This window comes from Nyctibius grandis, chromosome 14, assembly GCF_013368605.1.
Source record: "Nyctibius grandis isolate bNycGra1 chromosome 14, bNycGra1.pri, whole genome shotgun sequence".
In the NCBI taxonomy this organism is placed as follows: Eukaryota; Metazoa; Chordata; class Aves; order Nyctibiiformes; family Nyctibiidae; genus Nyctibius; species Nyctibius grandis.
In genome coordinates, this window is record NC_090671.1 from 8,101,879 (window position 1) to 8,123,983 (window position 22,105).

Here is a 22,105-nt window from a genome sequence, read left to right on the forward strand (position 1 = left end):
AGGGACCTGGGGGTCCTAGTGGACAACAGGATGACCATGAGCCAGCAGTGTGCCCTTGTGGCCAAGAAGGCCAATGGCATCCTGGGGTGTATTAGAAGGGGTGTGGTTATCAGGTCAAGAGAGGTTCTCCTCCCCCTCTACTCTGCCCTGGTGAGGCCACATCTGGAGTATTGTGTCCAGTTCTGGGCCCCTCAGTTCAAGAAGGACAGGGAACTGCTAGAGAGAGTCCGGCGCAGAGCCACGAAGATGATTAAGGGAGTGGAACATCTCCCTTATGAGGAGAGGCTGAGGGAGCTGGGTCTCTTTAGCTTGGAGAAGAGGAGACTGAGGGGTGACCTCATTAATGTTTATAAATATGTAAAGGGCAAGTGTCAAGAGGATGGAGCCAGGCTCTTCTCAGTGACATCCCTTGACAGGACAAGGGGCAATGGGTGCAAGCTGGAACACAGGAGGTTCCACTTAAATTTGAGGAAAAACTTCTTTACGGTGAGGGTGACTGAACACTGGAACAGGCTGCCCAGAGAGGTTGTGGAGCCTCCTTCTCTGGAGACATTCAAAACCCGCCTGGACGCATTCCTGTGTGATATGGTCTAGGCAATCCTGCCCCGGCAGGGGGATTGGACTAGATGATCTTTCGAGGTCCCTTCCAATCCCTAACATTCTGTGATTCTGTGTGACACTCGGGCTAGTAGGGAACACCACGATTGTTGTGTAGTGCAAGCTGTGGGGGCAAGAGGAAACCATCATGGCGTATCTCTCGTTGATGCAATGGGAATAATTTATCAGGTTTTGTCTATTAACTTTTTAAAAGTTTTGAATAAAATAACTGGTCTTTCATGTCTCTTCATTTGAATACTTGCATGACCAGCTGCTGTAGGAGGTACGGCTGAAGTGCTGCTCCGTGATGTGTGTGGGTGTTTGTGCCAGCTGAGCAGCCTGTGTAGCCCCACAGTGCCTGAGGCAACAATTCATTTACCAACTTTGTCCTTTTAACTCCAAATATCTGAAATGTAAACTTGAGATAGTTGATAGCTCAGCGTTAATTATCATCATCTACAGCAACCTCTGTGCAGGCACTGCAGTGTACCAGAGGGGAGTGCTGTGCTCTAGTCCCAGCCCTTTGGAGCTTGGCCTTTTGGGAGTTAAAGGGCCGTGTCACTTACCAGTGCGTGGAAAAGGAGCACCAGAACGAGTACGAGAAGTCTGTGCATTTTTATTTGTGTGTGTGTACACATACCCTCTCACATAACACCCCCTGCCACCCCATGCCAATAAATAGGTTCTTGGTGGGCAGCCAGAGGGGACACAACACTTTTGCACGTGGACAGAAATGAACATTTTTCAGTTACGGGGAGAAAGCATGACATTTAAAACAAGGTACATAATTTTACAATATTCTGACTGCCTGTCTCTTAAACGTTTTGAGACTGTTCTCCAATTCTTTAGTGGCATAACCCAGTGGCGTTGTACACGCACACACAAAAGATGCATGGAGTTGTGGTAGTAAGGCCTGGACAGATTAGCAATTTGCCATGTCACGGACTCAACCCACTTACTTACCACCACACCCCATACACTAAACAGAGTGGGACACTTTTAACTACTCATTTATTTTTTCATAGAAAGGGGGGGTAACTCTGTATGTTTAACGTGACACTTTGCTAATTTAAAAAAAAAAAAAACAAAACCCACAGCTAATCTTTTGCACCTTTAAAAGTGAACTTTTGGCCAAGAAAACACAATTCAAGCAATATCAATCTGATTTAAAGTGTCTCCACAGGCTCAGTGTGGAAGAACTTTCTTCACAATCGTGAATGATCAAATTGCTACATAAATTGCTACCTTTTTTTTTAACAGTTCAAGTAAATATATTGTTAGAAAAACGACCTCTTAAGATGCCATACAACTGGACTAATGCATATTATATGACACAGTTTTAAAAAATACTCTCTTGTCTAAACCAAACCAAAAGTACAACATGAAAGGCAAGGGATTGGTGGTGGTAGTGGGTGGGGTGGAGGGGGTGTGTGTGTGGGGTGTGTGTCTGTCTACACATACATACCAGCAATATACATTTAAATATTAAAAAAAAGAAAGCAAAGCATAATAAAGGTAAAAAGGACAAAAAAGGAAAAAATACTAGAGCGTTAGTATCGGTCTCCTGGTTCTATAACAAACATCAAAAGGGGAACGTCGCTGTATGACAGCTCAAGAAGGATGAGGATGGAGAACAGCAGCCACACACAGAGCAACTTACCACATGAATTTGGCTTTAGCCCAGTATCAGGCAATTACTCATCATCTGCATAATTTCTCCAGAATGACAAAGACATCATTTACATTAAATTATTAAAAAAACCCCAAACAACTAAACTGAAAAAGAAAAACAAACACAAACCAAACAAAACCCCCCAAACACTTTAAAGTAAAACTAGGAATTGGTGACCAAAAAAAAAAAAAGTTGAGACCACGGAGACTGCTGCATCAAAAAGCAGGCTGGAAAAAAAAAATAATCTTACAAACAAGTCAGTTATACTAGGTAACATAGCAGGGCACGGTTGTCGTTTTGGGTTGTTTTTTTTAAAAATGTCTTTCAAAGAATGACCCCCACCCCAGCTAGTTGTCTGGAATATTGCTGACTGACAGTCATTTGTGTCAAGTAGCTCTTTCTAATGTCCAGCTCATTGGAAGTAGACAAAATTATAAAGAAAGTTAAAATAAGCCTTTTTTTAAAAATAATTTCTAAAACCGGAATGCTCTCCCACAGCAGAGAGCTATCGCACCAAATAATCAAACAGAGAGAGATTAAAATACGTTCTGTTCAGAAAGCCCAGAAGAAAAACTCTTTTATGTGCCCCTAGTTAAGTAAGTGGATGCCACTTTTTTTTTTAAAAAACTTCTAAAAGAACAAAAACTTAATTAAAAAAATATGTTACAAAAGGCACTATTAAGCTTGCAAAAGCATTAAGTGCAGTTATTTAGGTTTGTACAAACTCACGACCCCACTGATGGGTGTGCACGACCCAGCCCCTCTGCAGGGTGCGACAGCCACCCAACTTACCCGCTCTGGCATCTTGTCTCCAGCCTCCGCAGGGGTGAGCCCTCCAGGCGGTGACTGGCCGGACGCCTCCTGCCCTGCCTGCCACCAGCGCTCTGTTAGTCGTGCGCTTCGCTCACAGACGCCCAAGGAGGCTCCAGGCTTCCTCAGACCCTGTGTGGCACCAGTTAATCCACATCCATCCCTTCTTACCAGCACAGCCTTGGCAGGTGCTAATTTTCTGATCAGATTTACGTTGTAATGATAGATGGGGTTTTCTTTTTGTTTTGTTTTGTTTTTTTTTTTCAAACTAGAGCTATCAATACTAGAGAACTCCGTTTCTGGAAGCTGCCTTTCAAGCTACATTACAACCATTAAGCTTGATATGGAAAACTGTCTTGAGTTTTGAAAAGCGTTCTTCAATCTCAGCATCGTCTGTCGAAACAAGTCATTCTTACAGGAGGCTAAAGAATAACATCATTGACTGCTGTGACAAAAACTCATTACCACATCAAGACGAGAGACAATAAAAGCTTAGATTTCAATAAAAATATTTTTAGTCCTCATTCCTCTCTCTTTACAGCTGGGAAATAAGGAGCCACATCATGGGTCACTGGCTACCACGCTCATGTTACAAACTAGACCATTAAGGTATCTTGCTGGTAAATTTGCTGAAATTATTGCTGATGTGCTTTTGTGTACTAACTATTAAAATCTGCTAATGTTAAAAGCTTCTGTGGGGAAAAAAAACCAGCTAATTTTTAGATCTTTTTAATCTTCAAGCTAACATTTAAAGGAATACCAGTAATTTCTATAGTGCCCCTTTACTCAGACACTCAGTGTATCAATCACGGTGTTTTTAGCAGCCTCAGAACAAGCAAAGACTCAAGGTTTTCTGTGTAAACACGTGCATACATACACACATACATGTAAGATTGTGTGTGTGTGTGTGTGTATTCAGCTGTCTAGACCAAACTGCTGGCATAAGCACTGCCTTTGTGTTTATGCCCAGGGTTTCACAGTCACACTTGGGACGGAAAAGCTGTCACTACCCAGCTTTGTTTTAGGCTTTTCACTTTTGAGTATTCCCCCTGCAAGTGGAAGAACATATTTTACTTCTTGCCATCAGTTTCCTTTCATAAGATTTGTGTTTACTGATGATGTGCTTCCTCCAGACTACCCAAGCAAAAGAAAGGGCTAACGGGTTCATTACAATAATGACAATTGGTGACAGTAAAACACCACCATTTCTAAGGAAGGTTCAGCTCACTGCTTTACTGGCAACAAGGGTTAATTCATAGCTACTGGACAACTGCACTGACTGTCACTAACTTCTTGCATATCACCAGTAATCTATCTCATATATGGCATAAAGACATATATTCAATTTTTTTTAACATACAGTTGTCCTCAATTGAGGAAAAATAAATAGCCAAGTACAAACCTCATGTCACTTCAGTAACATTGTCATTTTTTTTCCTCCACTCTAATAATGAAAATATAATTGAAGTCTCAGGAAGATGAATCATATTTTAGTGGGCAGGAGGCTCTGAAAAATAACGCAGTTTTAAGAGAGCATGGTTGACACAAGCTGGACTGTAGCGCCCAGGACTCCCAGGGTCTGGAGAGAATGAGGCAGCATTGCTGTATTTTCCTGGACTTCCTGGTATGGGACTGTGTCTTCCTGAATTAGAATACACTGAAGCATTTGGAAGGCCAGCAGCGCTGGTTTGGGACTTGAATCTTGCCTTCAGTGCTGGACTTGGCCAACTGAAAGAAACAAAAAGTCATTTTGTTAAGAAGGCTGCACAAGGAGAGCAGTGCTTCTACTCAGTACCACTTGTAGATCTTAGCAATAATGCACCAGCAGAGAAAAACTGTCTCAGAAGAAACAATGACAGCACTATGTATTATATGTAGACACGTTGCCTCATCAGTCCGATGTCATTTGCTCCAAAATGGCCATTAAGAAAAGAAATGGAGGCTTAAGAAGCACCTGGGCAACGTTAGTCCAATGCCCCCATTAGAAAAGGGCATCAGGATCTAGTCTGTCATTTCTTCGCTTTTGGCACAATTAAGGAGGCTGACGGAGCAAGCCTTGGCATTGTCAAGTAATTACAGTAATCATTTTTACTTATGTGATACAACAGTGATTACACCTAAAAGGCTTGTGTTAAATATTAGCACTTTAGAATTAAAACACCTTGGACCCTTCAGACAGGGAAATAAGAATGAAAGAAGCTTGGCAATTAGCCTATTTCTTTCAAAAAATTAATCACAAAAATCAGGGGATAACAGAATTTTACTTTGAAAAGTGAAGTGGTACAAGGACACCGTATCAACCAGGTATATGAAAATATTCGCCTGTTTCTACTCCACTTTAAATCACAGAAATATCTCTGGCCCTATTCCAGTGTGCTATCTGAAATGCAGAGACAAGAGAAAGCTGTTTTCTTCCCCAGTGCTTAGCACTGGGCAGCATCTCTCCTTCCACTTACGTCTGCACTTCTTTCTTTCAGCCCTGCCACATGTTATTCCAACTCTTTCCACAACACTCCTCCTGCTCCAGTCTTTGCTACCTTAACACAGCTGCACTTCTCAGCTGCTGGTTCCCAACTCCTGCTCTGAATTTGGTGGCCAATAAAGCCAGTCCATTGTATTTTTAAAGTTCTCACAAGCTCTGACAGAGCTTTAAAGGTTCTGTCTTTAAAGCATGCTTAGAAAAACTAATGTTTCATGCCTATATTGAGAACTTCTTAAGGAAATAGTTCTCATAATAAGTGGAAGTTCATGAATTTAAGAAAGCTAGAAGAAGCGAGAAAAGCAGAAGTCAGTACAGGTCATTTCATGGCATTCTCTTCCTGCCCCCTTTCCAATCTGTTGTGTGGCACTGGATTGTCTGTTTCTTTTCTGAGAACTTTTATCATGACTATATATAAACTGTAGGCTGTCTGAGCGAGGGACTTTTCAGTGTGCTGATCAATGTCTGTCAGAATGGAAATAAATCTTCGCATTAATACCATTACCAAAAGCAGCCACTTGTATGAAAACTGTCGCTTTAAGTCCCCAAAAGCAACAACATTCAAAATAAAACCTGTAAACAGCATAACGTATTCAGGCGTCCCACCAAATGCAGTCTGCTTCCGTTATTTATGTAGCAAAACACAACATTCTCTCTAAAAACTTAACACACACAGTCATTCACACTAACAGTTCCTTCAGACTGGGGTAACAGAAGGTAAAAAGAAACAGTAATAAAAAGATGCCTGAAGATACTAAATTCACTTTAATATCACTCCGCACAACCTAAGTACCTCAAAGCAAGACAACATCATTGCACTGCATCCGCAACAGGGACAAATGACCAACTGACATCACAACTACCATTAAGACCAACGAAGGATTCAAGTACTGAGTAATAAATCAGCAAACTGAGACATCTGCCAACTGGAAAACACTTACGCTCTTGAGACCTTCATTTTCTGTCCGCTTTGTCGGTATAGATATGCTGAAGTTATTTGGAACTGCAGTGTAATGGAAGGAATTTGACTGAAGCACCAGTAAACTTTCCTCATTAACAGAAACCTGCCAAAAAGGCTTGGTGATTGATTTCAGAAACACACTAATAGTTAATACAATTGAATATTTAAAACAAGGTTTCTGTGAGCAGCAAGGCCTGAAATGCTAGCTATTCAAGCTGTTCTGCAGCTGACCCGCTAAAAAGTTTATTTCAACTCATTTGATTGAATTTGCAGAAATACCTTTGCCTGTCAGATGAAGAGTACGACTGCACCGCGTGTTTCCATTTGTAAATAATCGGGTATTTCTGTGGATCAATCTCTGCTGCTTCTATAGCCACTAACACATCGCTATCCAGCTTTGAGGGCTGCTCCCTAGAATATAAACAGAACTAGATGAAAAGAGAACTATGTATTTGTTCAGGCAATAAAACATCCCAATTCCAAAACATTTATTTTTGATATAAGCAAACAAATTGCCCGTGCTCCTCTATAAACATAGTTTCGCTATGAGCTTTTTCCAGCAGGCCCACACATAAACGATGTCCGTTATTACACAATAGTCTCATAAAACAAAAGTTTTGAAAATTTAATCTGAGGACATCCCAAGAGTGTAGTAAACACTCTGTCAATCTAAGTCAGGCTCATCCTGAAGTTACAAGCCCATCAGACGAATGGTAAACAGCAAAGTTAACTGAAACTGATTTGCAAACAAAGACTTCTCCCCTTCTTCCTTGTGTTTTAGATACAATACTCAGGTAATTAGCTGCAAGAGAACTTTATGGCTCCTGTACAAGCACTGAAGCACTTTAAGATGATCATTCAAGGCTGACTGCAACTAGTGGTGCTTAGTATCACGTCATCCCAACCTTGCTGCCAGTGATATTATGAAAAGCACCTTGTTTTGCATACATAAACCAAAGGACAAGTAAGTGTTAAAAAATACGATTCTTACCCAAGCAGGAATAACTTCTTAGAATTGTCATTTGTGGGTGAAGCCTTCAAAAGAAATTTCTGGGAAGAAAGTTCTGGACACTGTTGTGCCTCATTAGTCTGAATTCCAGATTCCATGGACCGTTGCTTCTTTTCTGATGGTATTTTGTGCTCTGTTCTTAACTTGGCCTCTCCAGGTTTACCTGTAACACTTGGCTCAGAAGAACTTGCCAGTGAAACTGCATAGTAGGTCTTATCCAGATGGTCCTTGGATATTCTCACCTGACTTGTTCCTTCAGCCAGAATTCCCTCATTCTCAGTTTTTTCAGTGATTTTATTTGATTCTCCTGCAACGTCTTGTTCTTGGAATGACAGGCTTTCAAATTCTGACATTAAATTGGAAACGGGCGATACAAGGCATTCTTCTCCATCATGTAAATGTTTTCTGTCACCAATTATCCTTTCACTGGACACAGGACTACAAAATCCATTTTTGCTGGAAGAAACTGCCTTTTCGTAGTGCCTGGGGTGACCTGATGTTTCCATAATGTTTACTGTACGCTCCATGGACAAGATATCACACTCAGCGTCTTCAAGAGCATCAATGCTAGGTTCTTTGGATGCAATCGGTTGGCTGATATTCCGTGCTGCATTTTGTCTGTTTTTAATTTCTTCTAAGCTCATGTCATCATCATCCTCATCCAAAAATGCTCCAACAGAAATAGAATTGCAGCACTTTTTACTCTTGCCTGTAAACAATTTTAATAAGAGCAAGACATAAAAAGACTTTCAACAGAACGCCAATCAAATAAACTAGGAACAAATACACAATCTGTATGCCTATATTGAAGCCCTCTCTAATTTTATTTATGCAACAGCATGAACTAACCTAACTAAAGCTACAAATGCAAAATGACAACGTTACGGCTGTACCTTTTTTGCAAAGACCCTTTTATACCCTAGTCATTTGAGAACGGTATTTTCTACACTCCTCACTTCAATCATTAACAGCAACAAAGAATAAAGTCAGGATAAAGCAGAACGGGGTAGGAAAATATTACTAATATAGAATAGCTTAAGTTTTCATCTCTTCCAAAGCACAAAGGCTTATGACTAGTCCAATGAGTATCCTTCTGGGTCCTGTCAACCCAGGTTTATCCCAGTACCAGAGCCCCTTCAGATCTATCATCACATAGGAGAGAAAGAGGAAGGAGCACAAAGGTTTGGGAATAGTATGTGCCTTCCATAAACACATGGCAAGCAGTGGTCTAAGTAGGTATAAAAGCTTTCCTGGGCTTTGTTTAGTGTGTTTTCACCCTCAACTGTAAAGAATTATTCTTTTATTTTAAAAAGTTATTTATTCTGTACCTGTGGATTACAAAATTCTGTACTATAAGATGAATTCCCAAATGCTCTGAGTAAAAACATACTGAAGATAGAGGTTTTCTTACAGGAATTTTATTTGGGGGCTACAGTCAAATAAAGTATTTCATATGAAAGATAAAGAACATCTAATGAGGTCTCTTCTAATTCTCCTACTTTCACAATGTTGTTGGCTACTTTTTCAATACTATAATCAGACTGTTTGGATAACAGATTAATAATAGCAACCACAACAGGTGAACACTTCTTCCCCTGGGCACCAAGCTTTTTCTCGCCCTCATCTCCCTAGGTACAACCTGTTGTTTGTAGCATTTGCCCTTTTCTTACCAGAAGGATGTGGAGTTTTGTATCTATTGCAGGTTTCATTTTCCCCTGTTTCTTGCTGAGCCTTTTCGCTCATTTCCTGATGACTCAGGTACTCTTCTAATTTTCGCAACCCCTCCTGGGAAGACAGATCAACAAAACAGCCCAGAAATTCCCAGTATTCAACCCACGGGAACCCCAGTTCATGAGCTAACTCCCTGCAATAAATAAAATAAAACGAATCATTTGTGAAGACATAAATATTAGTTTGACAGTAACTTTTCTGAACACATTTTATCAGCTATTAATAGGAGTACAAACGTGCAACTAGGCAACACAATTCTGCAACAATCAACAGTCTCAAAAGCAATATACACATCCTTAGCCAACATAGTATCATCTGATTTTCTCTAGAATATTTTTCAAATTTAATCTACTGTTCTTACAGTTAGCACCACAATTATTGCTATTTTAAGCTGACTGTATCTAGATATCAGATAGAGATGATCCTCACTGATATAGGCATAATTTGAATGATACTCCATTCAATAGCTTTTTCTATTTGGGAATGGGAGAAGCCAGGAGCATGGGAGGGGTTATTTTAAAGAAAGAAATCTACTCAGCTTTTAACAAAGTATGTTCCTTGCTGATACAAGGTATTTTAACAACAAGGACATATACCACAACACACAGCTTTTATAAAGCAGCACATTTGTATTAGGATTTTTTCATTCTGCTACTTTTTAACAATTCCTCAGTTTTACAGAAAAAAGTAGGCTATGCATAATTTTACATCTTCTGACAAATTAGGCAAGTAAATGTTTGAGAAAAGCATTCTATACATACCATCAATAATAGTTAAAATATCTTTATTTCCAAAGCTAAGAAAGTTAGATCTCACATTTTTAGCTATATTATTTACACAAAAATACAGTAAAAATCCAACTACAATATATTTCATAAAATATTTCCACCAATAACTTTTGCCCAAAGATACTGTCCAGTAAGTAATAACTGTACTCTTAGCACAAGTCTTTTGCTTTTAATTGCTCTGTCTATTGCTATTTTTTTATACTGATACTCTTTTAGATACCTTCCAACTCTTTCAACACCTCTCTCCAGATCAGATTTCCTGACATGGTGAAAGAAGCCAGCTCTCTCTCGAGGTGGAGTCTTCCAAAGCCTGCGAAATTCTTCAGCCTTTAAAAAACAGAGATAATTAAAAAACCTACCTCCCACAATATGAAGCTAACTCTGTGCTGGCTAAATGTCTACCTATGGGTCTAGAAGACATTTAGCTGTTTGCTGTCTACATGTAAACAACTCAAGTTCTGCCACAAGTATTGCTCAACTTTAGCTATGAACAATCTCATATTGGATCTAAAGTTACTCCTCCCAGTATTACTGGTTACTTTGATCTCATAACTGCTTATTAAAAACGTAAGGACCACAATGTATAACTACCTCAAAGTAAACTGTATAGATACTCAGTCTGCCTGGTTTTACTTTGTGTGCAGCAGGAAACAGGTATGTCTCGTAATTTTTCCATGTCATTATAGTTTTATTTAATGACAAATGCTCTCTTGGCCACTGGTTTCTAAGAGGCAATGGTGATATTTTTTTTATATATATATATATATTTAATTGCACAGACTTGCTACAATTATTAGAATCTGCTCTATATTTGAGGTCTGAATTTGAACTGCTAAAGGGAATGAACTAATGGGTTTTTGTAAAAACCCAAACTTTATGCATTTTGGTAAAACTCAGTCCTGGAAGAATTCAAGCATTAGATGACAGAAAGTCCTCAATTGTATTTATTCACTATTTCTAAAGCTGTCATACTTTCAGCATGTTCATATTAAACAAATGAGTCAAAGAAATGTCTATAAATTCATAATATATTTAACTGGTATCTAAGTATTCCTCCTGAAAACTAAAGACTTGGCTTTTCGACTATACAACCGATACTCTTCCAAAACTATCCCAACACCTACTACTTGGTCGTCAGTTTTTCCATTTAGAAAAAACTATTAATGTTAATTCAACAAGCAGAGGTGACAAAACGGCTTCTAACATCCAGTGTCAATTTCTAGAAATGAGATAAAGATACAGTTAAGATTTTTTTTTAAACCAATTCATAGCCACATTGAAAGGCTTTGCTTCAGATTAGGAAGTTAGAGTAATTATCTGTAAGACAATGAAAGGTTTGTCAGAGTGCTCTTTGAATAGATTCCAATAGGAAAAAGAAAAGAACAACTTCCTTTTGACTGAACTTCCACTCTTCTTATTTACACCACGTTTCTGTTTTCAGCAATAAAAAATATTTACAAGTTTCTGTGCTTCCCCTCCTCTATGGAGGAAGATCCACCTCTTCAAGAAAAAGAGCGCCACAATCTGTAACAGGAGCAAGCTATACCTCACAATGAACCCGTGGGTGGATCTTCTAATGGTTCTTTATTTTAAAAAAGCAAAAAAATAGGCATTAGAGTCACATGAAGTTCTCTCCTTACCTTTGAGGGGCTCATGGGGCCTGCAAAAGCTCTTATCGACAACACTGGATCTTTGGGGCTGCCAGGGTATTTAGATAAAGTTCTTTGGGGGCTATCGTCTGTCTGATCGGGTGACCATGGCGCACCAATTACAGGAGCTGAGGAATTGTCTTCTGCTCTCAAGAGTGGTACATAGTATCGACCTAAAATACATAATACAAAGCTTTCTTAAGAAGCTGATATTACATTAGCCTGGTGCTTCTTCCTAGAATATCAATACACCCGTATACTTAACCATCTGACTTTATTTCATTAGCAAAACTACTTGTAATTCAAACTCACTGTTTCAATATTTATTGACTGCTTACAGATTGTATGTTAGTACAGGCTCCCTTCTCTCTCAAACACAAAAATACCTGCATTGATACATATATCCCTTCCCTAAGGATCTTCAACAGATTTCAAAACCTCCTTTTGCAAATGCCTAAACCCACACGTGACAAAACAGTGAGAAGTTCTATATCAAAGAAATTACACGACTCCCCAGCGTGACAAATAAATCTCTTGCTCTGTAAAGATCTTTTGTTTGCTTTTAGATTAAACTTTCTGCTTCAGGCTCGCTGAATAAAGTAAGGGCCATGTCTACATTACAGAGCTATGAGGATAACCTGGTGATCCATACGGTAAGAGTTCTGACCACGTAATTTAAAAGACAAAAAGTTTTCTATTCCTTGCCGGTTTTAGAGTTTCTCTTCGGTTTTCAGAGCACTGCACAGTAACATCATTTATGAACAGGAATGCTACAGAAAGCAAACAGAACAGAAGCCAGCAAAGACCCAAAATACATGCCTGATATAGTATAAAACTCTGAATACAGACCTTTCAAGTACTCTCTTAGTTTTTCTTTCAATTCTGCAGATTTATTCTTGCTTCTTTCACAAACTACCTGTTAATATAATTTTAGTTGTTTGTTAGCAGCACATAAGACATCAATCTCAAATCAATTGCAATGTGTGTTCTTTTTGAATAGTCACATGACTGGCCTCTACCCATCTCATCCAGTACTTTTAATTCATAGTAGAACAAACCACTAAAATACATCCACATCCATAAAATGGATACTGTAAAGAAAAGGCAGTGAATCATAAAATCTAGAACTTTTCCCCAGATACAATCAACATAAAATATTTTTAATGTTATCAAAGATTTACACTTTAATCATGACACTAGTACAAGCCTTCTATCTACAGTAGTTAGTCAATGTTTGAACTTGAAAAAAATATTGATTAGGCATAATAGCTTTGGTTTTGTTGTGGACATGAGAGACTTACTTCTGCTGGAGTTTGATCATATTTGTTCCTTGGATTTTTTACAATAGCTGGGTGTGAGGTAAGCACATTAACAACGTCCAGATTCCCAAACTTGCAGGCAAAATGCAATGGAGTATCAAATCCCTGCAGTGGGAAAAAGGGAAAATTCACATGCATTTGGAAACACGGTAACATCAATCCCACTTATTTTATTTTGAGACTGGGAAAAGTAAATAAATGTCATGACTAATTATCAGGGCTCTTAATAGATCTTCTCCCACCATACTTTAGAATAATGATTATTAAAAGCCACAAAACTCATGAAGAGCTCATTTTGCTAGAAGCATCCCCTTCTACTCTCTTTCCTTCTCCCTTACACATCCATAACACCTTCCAGTTGTTTCCATAATAATAAGAAACTGGCAAACAGTCAAATCTTACCATTTTATCTGGTGTATTAAGGTAAAGGTCAACAATATATTGGATGCGATTCTTCAACATTACATCATTATCATCTGGATACATAAGCCGCATAAATTCAGGATTTTCCAAAGTGTCCAGTAATAACTGGCAGATACCAGCTTGATTCTCCTTGGCAGCAACATGCATGACATTGTACCTACACCCTTCCTGAAACAAAAAGACAAACATTAGAACGAACTGAAATCTAAACGCCCATACACTTAACTGATTTAACTGTGAAAATACAAAGGTTCCCACACTGAGTCTTATATTTAGATTTTTGTTTCTTAATATTTTATTAAGAAAAGATGTTTACAAAACAGTACATAAACATTCAGAACTGCAGTAAATTATAGGATATTGTAAAGACTTATGCATCTTTATACCCACATTATTCTTACAATTGACAACATTATTCTTACACTCAGCTCTAGTCTTTTTTTAAATCTAGGGCAAAAATGTAGCAAAGAAGGTATATTAAGATATCACATAATAAAAGGAGATAGAAAGTTCAGTGTATAAGAAGAGCAGGAAAATGGGTGTATACATACATAAATTTCTGTTTGCTGTAATATATTACATACAAAATTTCAATAACTTCACAAAGCTGGTCTGATAGAAACCATTTGTTAAAGGAAGATTGTCAGTGTCTGCTAAACGGTACCTTATACATGGATTTTAGATGCAGAGCATGTTTTGAAATTTAATGGTGGTACCTAAGTAAGCAGTGCTGTAGGAACACTTAGTTACAGCCTAGGCACTACCCATTCCTTAAAGTCATTCTATTTAAAAAAGACTGGAATTATTTGGAGGAGATCAATACCATATGAAGACAAGACTATTCTTTCACTACTGGATAAAACTGTTCTTCCCCTAAAGAACTGCATACTCCGTTTCTTTATTCTAGCTCTTCCGGAGCAAAGCAAACTCTCAGTTCTGATGGGTGACCTAGGCAAGACAGACAACTGCCATGTTACTCTTAGCTTTCAGCTAGTATCAATGAACACTGAGAAACTTTGCACTGGTGGAAACAAGATATCCAGAGCAGAAAACAACATTCCTTCCAGTTCTGCTTATCAGGCCTCAGAGCTAAATCACTAAACCAGAACTTTTTTTTTTTTACCTGTACAATTGTTGGATTGTCTCCTGACCCAATCAGATAGCGAGGGTTACTCCAAATAAGTTCTGAAAATGTTGCTATATCTCCTTTCTCAACAGCCTTCCGAAGTTTAGCCGTAAGGTCTTGAGTACGTGGACTTTTATAACTATTGGCTCTCTCCTTATTAGCAGTTTCGATCTCAGGGGAGCATAAGCCATCTACCAAAACACAAGTAACGTGTTTGTACATGCACATTTAAAAATACTAGTAGTTAGTAATGGGGAGGGAGGAGAATATGACTTAATCATCTTGTAAAAATGTTTCAGACTTCAATAGGGACCGGTAAATTTTATAATTACCTATCTGCTTCCATCCAAAATGAAAAGCAAAAATTCAACAAGAAATAAAAATTTTCTGAATATTAAAATTGCTTTTGCAGTTATGTGACTACTGAGTCCCTTTAATCTAGCAACTGGGAACACTGTGAAATATGATCACTGTTTACCATTTTATCTCTGAATTTACTAACTTACTTAACAACTAAGTACAGTTTTAAAATACTGTGCAATTTTATCAGCGTCTTACTAAACCTGAAAATCCTGAAGTCCATGAGTAAAATCAAATTCTACCAAATATAACCATAGACTACTAAGCAACATATCTATGCAGGCCATTACCAACATTTCAGCTTTAGAAGAATAGCAACATTTTTTAGTGTAAAATTCATGCGAACCAGAACGACAGCAATTGCTTTTAAAAATGAGTTTGCTTATTTACTCCAGTTTACTTTTATTGTAACATAGACGATGGAAACCATACACTGAAGGCCAAACCTTGTACTTTAAAACACAAAAAACAGTCTTTCCATAGATTCTTGGGCTCTAATTTACTTTTGTGGTAGTTCTTTACAAAAGAAATGGCAGGATTCCAACATACTCTACTCTTTTTATTTCTGTATGTAAACTTTGGTGCTCCTTTCTAGGAAAAGCATCAATTAACTTTAAGGATGACTCCTCCAGTGACAGTATCATTTTATACAGAAGTAAAACCAGATTTGAATTAAAAAATTAAAATATGCTTTTTATTGCCTGTTTCTAATTTATTTCACAGAAAAAATGTAATTAAATACTGGTTGTCATATCTATTTATACAGTAATTTTATTTGGTGAGTAAGCTCTGGAGCTGTGATCTAATATTTGTTGACAGCTTATCTTAAAACACCATCACTCTAAAAGGACTTCAATTTATTAAGATGCTTTACCCTTTGAATTTTTTTCTGCTATTAATACATTGGTTATGTTGTTGTTGCTTCTTCTCTCATAAAAAATTAACAGACTCTATATTGCACCTACTGTACACAGATGAATACCCTCACCTCTGTTAAATGATCCCATTTTCACTGGAGACAAACATAAAGAGGACTTGCTTGGAGATGGGAAATAATCACAGATTCCTTTAGCAAATTTCTCAGCATCCTCTCTGTTTGAAAAAGCTTTAAAACGGGAACCCTTAATCATCTTAACAGCTTGCAGAGCTTCCTTTTTATCTTCATAAACATGTATTCTCTCTGCAACAAAGTACAATCAAAGTTAAGTTATTTCAATAATCTCAGATTTATTCCTAGAAACAGATTACAAAACTCTCAGACTATCCTTCCAGCTTTGGCCTCAAACTGTTTCTCTACCAAATATGGCAAAAGAATCAAAAGTCCTTTTAAATTTTCTCTCAGAAACTAAGTACAAGAATTTTACACACTCCAGCTAACATCAGGTGATACGTGTACAGTGTTTGGCCATTCATATCAATTAATATCTGAACATCTTTTTTAATAGATGGGCCAGCTTCAACAAGCGAGTATTTCATATCCAGATTCAAAAGCAAACTCAGAGCTTATTCACCCTGCGTTACTTTCCCTGTTCTCTTATTCAGAAAGATCAACTATGTACGTGATCCACTGTTACAACTTTAAGACCTCTACACAAACCTTAGATATTAATCAAATCCTTCCCCTTCCTCACCTTTTGCATTAACATTAATTTGTTCAAATGAAGATATCTGAATATCCTTTTTATGAGAAGGAATACTTACTACTGTCTCTGAGTAAATGACCCTTTATGCACTACTGTAATCCTGCCACTAGGTAATTTAATAATTCCTTATTGCAGTATTTATCAATAAAATGTGAAGAATGACTGATGCTTCTAGATACCATTTGACATTAAGATAGAAAGGAAAATACGAACCCTGTTACAGGAGATCATTTAAGCTTCAACTGGATGACAGTATAAATAGTTTTTTGATTGTTTATTTATAGGATTACTTTTTATTCTTGAGGGATGAAAGGTACAGGATGGATATGAAAGTAGTAGGAAATAATTTTCTTCATCTGAGCTACATCGAGTAGAGGATCCTCATGTGTATCAACTATTATGGCAGAACACCTAGGATGTCTTATAACTGTTGCTATGCCTCAGAAGATCCAATAAATACTATTTACGGAAATAAAAAAATACTTCAAGCAATGCTTAAAATACAAATACAGGGGTGTTCATATCACCTGCTACATAGGAAAAGGTCTATTTAGATATGAATGTAAAATGCTTATCATTGGAAATAAAGGAAATGAATATTTACCATTCCTTGCCAATATGTCATCATAAACTGGACAAACACCATAGAATAGTGGGGGCTCTCTGGACGGTGTCTGAGTACTAATTTGTGAATCAATACATTCTGCTCCACAGACTGGAGCTGAACAGTTCATGTGCATCACAGCATCTTCTTCTGGAGGGTTCAGACCTACACAGTACCCAAAGTCTACCTCTTCAGAAACACTTCCATGACCGTTCTGATTCACTGATGTAGTTTTCAAAGCCTTTTGTGCTTCTGCCCGGCTGCTATCAGAAGGGACATTTCCAGCAGCCTCCTCTGACAGAGCAGATCCTTTTTCCTCCAACGCTCCTTGCTGCTCCAACAATGCCTGAGCCAATTTTTTTTCAAAAATAAACCTAGTAGTTGAGGTAATGGGCCCACATTTCAGTCCTGCTTTTCTAATTTCTTCTCTAAGCTCATCAGGCGTGAGCTGCTTCAGTCGGGATAATATTGCATCCATTGTTATTTCACCTATAGGAAAGGCAAAAAAGAGAGGAGATAAACTGTAAAGAACAACACAACTTTTCTTCTGCTATTTAAATGCTGTATTAAAGCCACGGAAAAAAGCGTCTCATAACAATTTTTCAGATTCTGAAGAGATTATCATAGTTGCAGAGAAGACAAAATATTTTTCAACTCAACACATTAAAAACATTTTTAAGCTATCAGACTTATACCAAGAGTTTATTTCCTCTCCTCTCATAAAGAGTATTTACAGCTTATGTTTTATTCTCATTTACCCTTTTCAAATTTCATGAAGACTTTTGGAGTGAAAATTCAATCCAGCATATTCATGCATGAAAATCTGTAACAGGCTGAGAAATATTTGATTCCTGCCAAGAAAGGAACAATCTGTGTGTGTGATGGAATACAAGAACATGATGATGCATAAGCCCCAGTAAGAGATTCTGGTTACGCAGCACCTCCAGCTAAAAGCACAGCACTATTTCTATTATTGCCATGAGAATTTCTAGCTGACAAAAGTATAACGCATAAGTACGATGCAGCAACCGGGGGAGTCTATCCCTGGCCATGATGCCAGGCTGGAACTATTTACACAACACGTTGTTTCCCAGTCCCTGTTTTGAGAGCAAACAGCCAGAAGACAAGAACAACTGATCTTTTCAGATTTCCCTCACTGACAAAGAGCAGGAGCTGGAGGAATTTCTCCATTTCCAAAGGAAAACCCTTCCCTTGGTATGGTACTAGAAGTCCCCCAGCTCACTTCCCTCCATATAATCCACACACTTACAGCTTCTGCATGGTCGGCAAGAAGATACTGAACACAACATGATGCAAATACAAATTTCTTGCTGTGAAAAACACAACTGAAAAATATAGGATTTGGGCAGCTCAAGAATGTAAGCAGCTTTAAAATTATTCCATAGATACTGCACCCATGTATCTCCACAAAGGCTGTGACTTTTTCCTGCTGTACACTATTCAGAAAGGACAGCTTTGGGATAGAAATGATTAGGCTGTCATATTCCTTCAACTTGCTTTCACTTCCTCCTTAAATTGACCCTTCCTTCACTGCCTAGCTATTTAATGGGTTATACTGGTTTGAATAGGTGTGTATGGCATTTTAGTACTTTATTTTCAATTCCAGGTTTCATCCTCAGTTTATGAAATTTAAGACTACTGGAACACACATTTGCAGTTTTTCCACATGAATTGATTTGTAATCATAGCATGATTAATCATGCTGTATTTGGAATAACACAAGTCCTAAACTTACTCCATTAGACACAAAGTAATCTCCCAGATATGAAGACAGTATCACCTGTAATTTTACGTTATATCTCCTCAAAAGAGCATTTGTGGATGCACGTGGCAGTATGAGAAATGCTCGCAATGTGTGAGTTCTCCTGCTTTATGAACAGGGTGGACAAGCAGTCCTTAACACGAGTCAGAATATCCACTCTGATGGGCAAGAGCCTTTGCCTGGGAAACTAATGTGAGGCTTGAACGGTGAATGGCTGCACCCTAACACCACAGGGACGCAGCGCTCTAAATACTGGATCCTAATAAATTAATTATTCATTTTGCCAAAGTGTACAAACTCAGAAGTAATTCCAAAATTACATATTCACCATAAAACTACAGTATAGTAAAACTCCCTTATTCTTCCACGTGTATTGTCAATAGTAGTATCACAAAATACACCAGCAAAATAGACATGACAATTTTGCTTTTTAAATCACCCAAGGATAAAGCTGGTAAAGAACCAAACTTTTCATATATTAAAAATATCCAAATGCACATGGCAGTTTTCATAACTTTTAGCAATAGTCAATAAAGCAAAGTAAAATTTTCACTGGAATCTGACTCCAAAAGGATTACATTTCTAATACTAGGAAATACTATGGAAAAAGACGTTAGTGACAAACTTGAAGTAGGTTTTCAAATATTATTCCAACTTGATAGTTACGTGAGTTTGAGGGTTGTTTTCTTGGTGGGCCTTTTCCTTTGAGAGTTCTTTTTTTTTTTTGAATGTCTGATTTTAAACATCTTGTGGTTAGAGAACATACTTTGGCCCAAGAATATTTCACAAATATTAACTGGAACCTCACTGAAATTATGTGAAATTAGAGTATTTCAGCTTAAAAAGAAACCCAAACTGCAGCAAAGCCACAGCTGCTGCTGCTGAGCTACCTCCCCAAAGTATTCTAGTTCCCTTATGATTCCCAAACCTCCCAGCAACCTCATTGTTACGATTATCTGACTTGCCCACAAGACTGCAAAGACAGATGTGGAAGATCTTCTCACTTAATTTTGTTTCTTAATCATCTACTTTTTCATAAATTTGATGCCATTACGTTTTAATCAAGGGATAAAATGTGGCCCTGAGGTCAGTTACAAGAGTATCAGAACTTGCTATTCTAAGGATTTTCTTTTCAAGATTGTATAACTGGAAAAACACAATAAAGATGAAAACTCAGAGGCAAGAAAGTTTATTGCAGAAACAACTCAATGAAAACACTTTAAAAGAGCCAACACAATTTAATGCCTTAAAGAATTAACTCAGAAGTGCTCCTATTTTTAGTGTTCAGAACCAGCTCAATCCTTCTGCAGAGGAGCAGACCCTTACACATGTTTAATTCATGTACATGGAGTATGCAGGCACACGCAAAATTTTTTCACCTTGGCTTGTAGTTAGGTAAAAAACATTGGGAGGGAGTGATTTCTCTGGTCTCTCATGTTTTGATGGAACATGGCACCTAAAATTTTCTTTCTCATCTGTGTAAGGAAAAATGTTTATTTCATGTGTCCATTACAACTCGGGCACAAGTAAACCAGAGCGTGAAACAACAAAGTAGACCAGCAGTGAAGAATTTAATCTTTGGTTTAAGATCTACTGTTAGCACGAAGAGTTTTCTACAATAAGCTTGCTATGGAAACAGGAAAAACATTTTTAACTGCATCACCTATTTTGATCTGTCCAAAACAAAACATGAGACTTGCAAACCTGAGAAATAACAACTGCCTGTTTTAAGATAATCCTTCAAACATTTCCTACATGCAGGTGCAAAAGGTTATTATCTGAACCTTAAAATGCATTTTATGTAACTCCAACTGATCCAGAGTACAGCCAGCACTGATACAGCGACCTTTTCTAGTTTAGCACACAAGGTCTTGCAAGTTACCATTAGTAGCTTTACGGATATGAATAACTGCTTTAACAACAACCACGGGTGCGAGGCTTCTTCCAAATCAACCAAAATCTGGAAGAATGAGTGGGAGTTGTATTTTCCTTTGTCTTATTGCATCAGTATGAAACAGCAGATTCTGTTTCCAAAAAAATCAAGACTCGTACAAAGAGAAAATGAACGACTGACTTTTAAGGACAGCATTACTTTATTCCGCTACTCATTAAATCCTTCAGTAAATGAGCAATATAAGAAAACAGACTTTTTTTCTTTTTTTTTTTGAGACAGGAATTAAATGAGAGTCATAGCCTGTCTTTGGCTATTATTTCGACTGCTGGGACATGCACATGGCAGAATAATCGTGGCTGTTCAATCAGGTATTTCGCCTCTCCTGCCTGTTGCCAAATTAGCCAACAGTTACGAACTACGTGGCAGAAACAGAACCGCAAAACAAACTGGGAATAAACTACGGGAAAGCCAGGATTAAAAGGGGGAGGGGGAAGGAACGAGGAATGAACATGTATTTCTAGAGCTAGTGAGCGGAGGCAGGCCTGGCGTGGGACAGGATTTAGCCAGCAGAGAGCGAGAGCAGGGACGCGTGGGAAGGGAGGAGCAGGCAGCGGCCGGCCCTGTCGCGGTAAGCACGGCAGAGACCCGCGATGCGAACGGAGGGCAGCGCCGGGGACCGCCCGTGACGAAGAGGGACCGGGGTGGCGGGCGCAGCAGGGCCAGGCCACCACCCGACGCGGGGCCGGGCCAGGCGGGGCCCGTGGGAGGAGAGCCCTGGGCCGGCGGAGGCAGGAAAGGCGACGAGAGGCCGCGCGGCCGCAGGCCTCGCCGGGCGGTGCCCGCTGCCCAGCCGGCTCTCCCGCAGAGCGAGAGGCAGCGCCACCCCCCGCCAACCTCCCTCGAGTCTCTCACCTGGGCGGCTCCCGCTGCAGCGCCGGCTCCCCGCAGAGAGCGGCGCCGGGGAGGAGAGCGGTGCCGGGGAGGAGATGGCCGCCGCTGGCGGCCGGCGGCGGCCCGGCCTCCTCTCTAGCAGCCGCAGCAGCCAGCCCACGGCGCCGATGACCGCGCAGGCGGCCAAGAGCTCCCAGCCCGGCCAGCGGCCCCAGCCGGCTCCCCACAGGGAGCCCCAGCCCGCTGCGGCCCCGACCCACCGCTCCATGCCCCGGCCCCGGCCCGCCCGCCGCAAACAGACACTCCCCGCGCGCCCTCGGGGGACGGTACCTCAGCGGCCTCGCGGCTTCCGCCTCCCGCCCCGCC

General features: G+C 39.2%; 1 protein-coding gene across 2 annotated transcripts; it reads right to left on the minus strand.

Annotated features, from left to right (window-relative positions):
• Positions 1 to 1,193: 1,193 nt before the first annotated feature.
• Positions 1,194 to 22,095, minus strand: ANKLE2 (ankyrin repeat and LEM domain containing 2). 2 transcript variants are annotated; one of them, XM_068412842.1, is made up of 13 exons: positions 22,070 to 22,095; positions 17,172 to 17,660; positions 15,913 to 16,104; positions 14,562 to 14,755; positions 13,418 to 13,606; positions 12,998 to 13,120; positions 12,546 to 12,612; positions 11,688 to 11,869; positions 10,268 to 10,374; positions 9,199 to 9,392; positions 7,511 to 8,237; positions 6,799 to 6,930; positions 1,194 to 4,807 (listed from the first exon to the last, which is right to left on the minus strand). In XM_068412842.1, the coding sequence occupies exons 2-13, from the start codon at positions 17,647 to 17,649 to the stop codon at positions 4,570 to 4,572; spliced, it is 2,823 nt and encodes a 940-aa protein (XP_068268943.1). In that variant the 5' UTR covers positions 17,650 to 17,660; positions 22,070 to 22,095; the 3' UTR covers positions 1,194 to 4,569. The 2 variants fall into 2 exon arrangements, with proteins under 2 accessions (XP_068268943.1, XP_068268945.1); XM_068412844.1 differs by lacking the exon at positions 22,070 to 22,095 and adding an exon at positions 21,761 to 22,022.
• Positions 22,096 to 22,105: the final 10 nt, after the last annotated feature.

Bases quoted from the DNA above. Each gene is read 5' to 3' on its own strand.
- ANKLE2 (XM_068412844.1), bottom strand. From the start codon at position 22,007: ATGGAGCGGTGGGTCGGGGCCGCAGCGGGCTGGGGCTCCCTGTGGGGA. The intron at 14,756-15,912 runs GTGAGGGTATTC...GTGTTTTGGTAG, and splicing joins AATGGGATCATTTAACAGAG to ATGGCTTATGCTCCCCTGAG. The intron at 11,870-12,545 runs GTCTGTATTCAG...TATGTATTTTAG, and splicing joins ACTAAGAGAGTACTTGAAAG to GTCGATACTATGTACCACTC.